The sequence below is a fragment of the Eurosta solidaginis genome, chromosome 5 (assembly GCF_040869045.1).
Source record: "Eurosta solidaginis isolate ZX-2024a chromosome 5, ASM4086904v1, whole genome shotgun sequence".
Lineage (NCBI taxonomy): Eukaryota > Metazoa > Arthropoda > Insecta > Diptera > Tephritidae > Eurosta > Eurosta solidaginis.
The window spans coordinates 23,456,597-23,463,726 of record NC_090323.1 but is presented as its reverse complement, the minus strand read 5'-3'; the positions used below and the strand labels follow the sequence as shown (position 1 = coordinate 23,463,726).

Below are 7,130 nucleotides of genomic sequence, written 5' to 3'. Positions count from 1 at the left end.
TTTAAAAGTAAGGGATATACACCAAAGCTAGTGCAGAGCAACGTCTGCCGGTTCTGCTAGTCATAGATAAATGTATATTGGCATCGCTTTTTGGTGCCTTAGCATAAAACATGTAATAACTTCATAAAATATAAATGCAAAAAATTTCAAAACGAAAAATACAATCTCAAAAACGTATAGAAATTCGCCGACGCAAAAATTTATATATTATGGATATGGCGGAAAACCAAAAATTAATTGGTTGGCTATGGTATCGTTATGACTACGACGTTATTCAATGCCTTCAATAACCGATTAGATTGACTTTCCTAGAATTCGTTGAATCAGCTGTTTTACAAGGAGTTTGCAGGGCCTTAAATTAGCTATTTCGCAACTTCTTTTTATCTCATGATCTATTCATACACGATGGATCAAAGTTTAGTCTCACAACTTAAGTCATTTACATGCTTCACACTTTAATTGCATACAATAAAAAATATTTATTTACTCACAATCATAATAATTTATTTATACCAGATACAAGAAAAAATATCGGCATTTCGTCTGCTGAGCGGAATATCACCATATCTCAGCTGCTGTTTCGAAAACGGCATATCTCAAAATGTTTCGAAATTCTGCGTCCAGTCGGGTTAGGGTGATATTCCACTCAACAGTCAGTTTATAACCACATCGGTCAGTTACATCCAGGTTGTTATAAAGCGTTTAACTCTTTCATTTGTTACATCTGTATACCTATCCGGTACATTGGGGGTCCCACTACCACCTTTTACCACCGCACAAAGTCGATTATTCAGAACGCCTGCTGCTCCAGAATCTCCAAAACACACATCACCTCGACCACATCCAGCACAAATAATTGTTTCTGATAATTTTAACGGATTTGGTTTATTCGCATATGCACTCTTACATTCTTGCGTATCTACTATACCCACATGCTTAGTTTTGAGATGATGAGAATAATCCCCACTAGTTCTGGATATCCAACCCCAGCCACTAACTTGCATAGTCTCGCCCGGTACTAATTGCTGATCGCAAAGCAATATTGGCTTTACTGCATTATTTTCTTCAAATGATTCATCCACTTTAACCACAGCTATATCCATCAATTTTGTTGGTGGATCATAATCATGATGTATATGCTGCACATTGCGACGTTGCCCTCTTCTTCTTTCGGATCTGCTGCATCGGTGACGTAAATCGGTAACACCAGCTACAACGACGAGTTTATCCTGTTCTTCACTTATTACGCAATGCGCAGCTGTAACCACAGAATTCATATTGACTAAGGCACCAACGCAACGATAGACCCCATCACTAAATATTGCTACCGAATGTGGGATTTTCTCTATTCGTATATCTTCGCCATTTATAACACGAAATTGCGCATTCGTATAGTTTAAAAGGCAGCTGAGGATAAACAGCACCGTGAAATGATTACGTGGACACATTTTAGTTTAAATCTTTTTCTACCACTTTTTAAGTATTAAGTACACCGAGATAAATTTTGTGGGCGCTATTTATACCTACTTGAGTCATGTGAATAAAAATAAACAAACAACTTTTTATTCATTATTCCAGGAATTTGATATAACAAAAGAACATCTAAATTTAAGTCAACGCTATACAAAGACAATCTTTTTATACTCAGCGTGCTTTGCACACAGAGTATATTAAATTTAGGTAACATAGCGTAACGGCATAAACGAATCGAGATAAATAGGGTTCCTTGGCGCTCATCTCCCATCGCTATTAAAAATGAGAGAAATTGGATGGTAACAACGCCCACTCTTTACATATTGTGACAAATATTAACATCACTAAGTGATACTCACATCACTAAGATTATTAAATAAAGGCACAACAACAATAAAGCAAGCTGCCACTCTTGTGTACATCAAATCAATCATAATTTACCCACATACATACAAGGCAACGAACAGATAACTCACATAGAGATGTATTCATCAGCCGAAGTGTTACTCACAGTGTTACTCATAAAAACGCATATGGAGAAATATTATAAGTTCAATTACCAAGCAGGAGATACAGCAGTTCTAGAAAGCGAAACGTCTAGACTTTAGTAGTAGAAATATGCGAATGAGGAAACGGAGAGTATAAAAGCAGCGCAAGCTGAGTAGTCAGTAATCAGTTTGATTTAAGCACGCTATTGGTTGTGAAGTATAAGTGTTATTGTGAAGTACCCCCAAAGTAGTCTAATAAAGCCCATTTTGCATTATTGAATATTGGCGTTATTTATTCAACAGTTTAGCGATTCGAACGTTAGCAGAAGGTTTGAAATAAGAGGAATTTCCCTAAATTTTTTACAATATACAACATTTTGGAAAACATATAAAACCTGATTATTTAGTAAATAATTCATTTAGAATGTTGAAATTTGATGTGTGGACTGATATTAAGATTCCTGATAAAAATAAAAAAAATCGACATAGAGGTTTACTGTAAAGAATGTTGCGAAGAAAAATTTACAAAATCGGTGAAGGACCATGCCCACTTTTTATAGAAAAAATTTTTGAAAGGGTCGTGCACAAATAAAAGAAGCTATATCTTTGCAAAAAAAGGCTTTATATCAATGGTTTTTCATTTCCCAAGTGGAATTATAAGACGAAAAAGGAAAAAAATTTATTTTTTGAAAATAGGCGTGGCACCGCCCCTTTTTATGACCAAACAATTTCCTATGTTTCGGGAGCCATAACTCGAAGAAAAATCAACGGATCGCAATAAGATTGGGTACACATATATTCCTTAAAGCAGGAACTATTGCTAGTAAAAATGGATCGGTTAAAGACCACGCCAAACTTTATATAAAAGATGTTTAAAAGGGTCGTAGACTAGAATAATAAGCTTTATCTTAGCGAGAGATAGTGTTGTATCAATGATATTTCACTTACCAAATTTTACTGTAAGAGGAAATCACGATTTTTTTTTTAACGGGCGGTGCCACGCCCCTATTCCGATCAAGCACCACAAAATAGAGCATACGATTTCTTCTCAAGCACAGGCGAGATTTTCGAGATCCGAGAAATCGAGAACTCGGCTTCTCGCGAGATTCTCGTGTCTAGAAGTACTCGTAAATCTCGCGAACTTCTCGACATAAACTTAGTTGCTGTATGGACAGTATTCTACACTTGGTTTTTTTTACTTGTGAATTTTTGTTTTGATTATATTGCTTTTCAATGACATTTAACTCAAAACATATTTATTATACATATTGTAACAAATTTAGTGAAATTCCGCTTATTCCAAACCTACTGCTAACGTTCGAATCGCTAAACTGTTGCATAAATAACTCCAATATTCAATGATGCAAAATGGTCTTTATTATACTACTTTGAGAGTACTTCACAATTAGACTTCACTTCGCAACGAATAGCGTGATTAAATCAAACTGATTCGTCATGCATCAGCTTGCGCTGCCTCTATACTCTCGGTTTCCTCGTTCACCCATTTCTCCTAAGATCTAGTAATTTCGTGAACTTCATGCTTGGTTACCGGCCATTTAAACGTATATTTGTAGTTTATAGCCATATGCGTGTGTATATATGAGTACTACTTCGGCTGATGATTACATATGTTTGTGGGTATCTCTCCGTTGCCTTGTATGTATGTGAGTAAATGATGATTGATTTGTTTACGTACATACGAGTGGCTGCTTAGTATTAGTTTAGTGGTGATAGTATCACTTAGTGATGCTAATATTCGTCACAATATAATTTTGTTCGCAATAGTTTTTTTATTTTTTAACGAGACGTCGGGAATACGGCTTCTCGCGAGATTCTCAAATATTCGTAATACCCGCGAGCTGCTCGACATTTCGGTGTTTTTAGTTGTGGTTTTGTGGAAATATTCGCTTGTGCTCCGAAAGAAATATATATAAAACAGCTAATTAATCGATTAAATTGAATTTCGAGAAGCTCGCGAGCCTTACGAGTAATTCGAGATGCGAGAAATCTCTTCGTAAGCTATACTACAAAACATTTCCAGAGCCTCAAAAAAAAAATAAATCCCTCGTAACAAAATTCGAAAAAGTAATTTATTTGAAATGCACCGTACAATTCAAACTCCCGCTGAGTATTAGGTTATACCCAAATTTAGATACCCTTACTTCTTTTTGTTTTTTTTTTAATTAGCTGAACAAACATATTTTGCTCCATCAAAACAACAAATTAAAATGTATTGATGGAAATTCTAACGAAATGAAATTAGCGCCGCTTTGGCAAAACATTTTGCTATACTTTTTCAAGAGAAAATTTCCTCGCAATTGTTTGTTTATACGTGGGCCAATCCCAAATAAGCTTCATCACGAATCATCATCACGGTTTGCGAATTTGGATGTTTTACTAACAAAATATACCGCCCTTTCTTTACATTGTTGCGCCTCTAAAACCAGATCTATATTTTTGCTTTTAATACAATTTAGTCTAGACTTTTATTTAGCATTAACAAACAAAACTTATATGTTGACAGAAAGAGGACGTTTTTGGCTTTCAGCAGTGTATAAACTCTTAATTGATTCTTGGAGATGTTAGGGAAATCTTACAAAATATAACGAAAATTTAAATTGAGGTATCTCTTTTGTAATTTATATATACAAAGGTTTATCTGAAGAAAATCTAAAATCAGTGTTGGTTTCAACAAGATATGAATTTTAAAGAAGATACATGAAGACACAAAAGAAAACAGTACAAACTAGCTTGGATTTTTCTTGTAAATCTTATCTGCTTGAAAATGTATATGTATATTTGTCGCCTAGAAATGGTTAAATGGGAATATCTTATATATTATTTCTAATTGCTGTTTTTGTGTGCAGGTCCCTTTTTCGTTCTTATTCCATATTATCCTATCGCCCCATATAGGGTGCGTTTATACTTTCCATTGCACTACTCGCGGTTGACCAAGTAGGCTTAGATTTTAAAATCTATAGTAAAATATTCGTTGTTCCGCATAATCAGTTTGTAATTAAAGAATGCCACGCGTGCTTATTTTTTTGTGAGAAGGTTGTGAAATTTATTGAACTTTGACCGACATGACTTCCAGGAAAACGTAACTCAAAATTTGCCTAGACTTTAAGCTATAATTTTTGGAGTTATTATTTTGTTTTGTTCTTGAACTTATTATATATTTGTCATTTTGAAGAAAATTATATTTCGTCTTCTTACGATGACTTTGATACTTTTCATTCAGTGCCCCATTTAAGTTGCGCTGGGCATAGAAGCGTGCGTGAAATATCATATAAACGATTTATTGTAATTTATACTATGTATACATTTCTTATTTACAGACTGACTGTTAACGAAATAATATCAGTCCTAGAAAATGAAAGCTCTACAATTTCAGCAGACATATGTATTTATTACACCACCTGAGGATGGTAATTTTAGTGATGAAGATAGTGGAAATGAAGATTCTGGGGACATAACTAATCTCGGTCGCCCTCAATTATTGGCTGAAGCCGAAGTTCGATGTACGGTTCCATCAACGGAGGGCGTCTTGGAAACTATTGAAATACTCTCCGTGAGTCTAAATGAACAGGATAATCAAACACTATCGCCTTCAGAGGGACCACCTACAAAGAAAGCTAAAATTGTCGTCAGTAGAAAATGGAAATCAAAGGATATTACTCCAAAGCAAGGAAAAGAATCAGTTCCACCCGAATTTGTGTTCGATAAAAATAATCCCTTAGAGTTTTTCGAGATGATTTTTGACGATAAGGTTTACGAACTTCTACGTTCTAGTACGGAAAAGAATGCAATTGCAAAATCAAAAATTAACTTCAGAGTTACAACTGAAGAAGTGAAAAGTTTTATCGGTATTTTACGCCTATCTGGTTATAATAGTATTTCGCTATACAGATTATATTGGGATCATAGTATAGACACTCATCATCCAGAAGTGGCCTTGTGCATGTCCCGTAATAGGTTCGAAGAACTACTACGTTATTTCCATGCCAGTGGGGATGGCCATATTGATGAGAAATTTGCGAAAGTAAGGCCTTTATGGGATATGATGAATGAAAGATGGCTAAAGTTTTTTCCCGGAGACAAACATTTATCTATAAATGAATAGATGATACCTTATTTTGGAAAGCATGGAACCAAGCAGCACATTCACGGCGAGCCAATTCGTTTTGGGTATAAAATATGGTCACTCTGCACAAGATTGGGGTATCTCATTTTTGGTGAACCATATAAGGGAGCTAAAACTGGATGTACAAACCCATATCTAGGCGTAGGTGGCTCTGTTGTTATGAATCTTATTTCAAACCTGCCTGAGAAAGACCATTATAGCTTTTATATAGATAACTTCTTCACATCTTTGCGCTTGCTAGATGAAGTCAGCAAGGCTGGTCACGATGCTACTGGAACTCTTAGAGCCAACAGAGTTGAAGACGCTCCACTCAAAGATGTAAAAAATATGAAAAAAACTGCAAGGGGCTCCTACCTTCAAGTAACCGATATAAATTCCGACATAACATTAGTACGTTATAACGACAACAATATCGTGACCGTCGCCGTACGTTATAACGACAACAATATCGTGGTGTTCGCCCAGTCGGCAAGGTAAAGAGATGCGTCAATAATAAATGCGTGGATGTTGATCAGCCGCATTGCTACCAAATGTACAACAAGTTTATTGGTGGAGTTAATAGACTTGATCAAAATGCCTGAAAATACAAAATCGGAATAAGGCTGAAGGTATTGGCAAATGTTGATGTTTCCCATAAACGTGTGCGTTAATAATGCATTTCAGTTATACCAGCTTTCAGAAGCAGGAAAAGGTAAAGACTCTCATGACTTTTTATCTTTCACGAGGTATATAGTGCAGACGTACTTGATTCTTAGAAAATCGGCATCAATTCCACGACGACTTGCAGCAGCACCCTTGACTGGCAAGTCAAAAGTTCCTGGTTCTACAACACTGGATGGAAACGCAAATTATATCGTAAAAAATACAACTCAAATTCGATGCCGCCATTGCCACAAAAATACGAAATTTAAGTGCAGTAAATGTGGGGTTGTGCTACATCAAAATTGCTCCCAATCTTTTCATAATATTCGGTACACGAGCTTACCTGGACCAGAATAGATTGGTATTGAAAATGAGCGAAATCG

The 7,130-nt window shown here is 35.6% G+C and overlaps 1 protein-coding gene and 1 pseudogene across 1 annotated transcript; one reads left to right on the top strand and one right to left on the bottom strand.

Annotated features, from left to right (window-relative positions):
* Positions 1 to 494: 494 nt before the first annotated feature.
* On the bottom strand, positions 495 to 1,461 carry LOC137253722 (kallikrein-4-like). Its single transcript, XM_067791127.1, has 2 exons — positions 933 to 1,461; positions 495 to 862 (listed from the first exon to the last, which is right to left on the bottom strand). Exons 1-2 carry the CDS (start codon positions 1,446 to 1,448, stop codon positions 791 to 793), a joined length of 588 nt encoding a protein of 195 aa, XP_067647228.1. The 5' UTR covers positions 1,449 to 1,461; the 3' UTR covers positions 495 to 790.
* Positions 1,462 to 5,334: 3,873 nt separating this feature from the next.
* LOC137254131 (piggyBac transposable element-derived protein 3-like) overlaps positions 5,335 to 7,130 on the top strand; it is a 79,070-nt pseudogene continuing 77,274 nt past the window's right edge.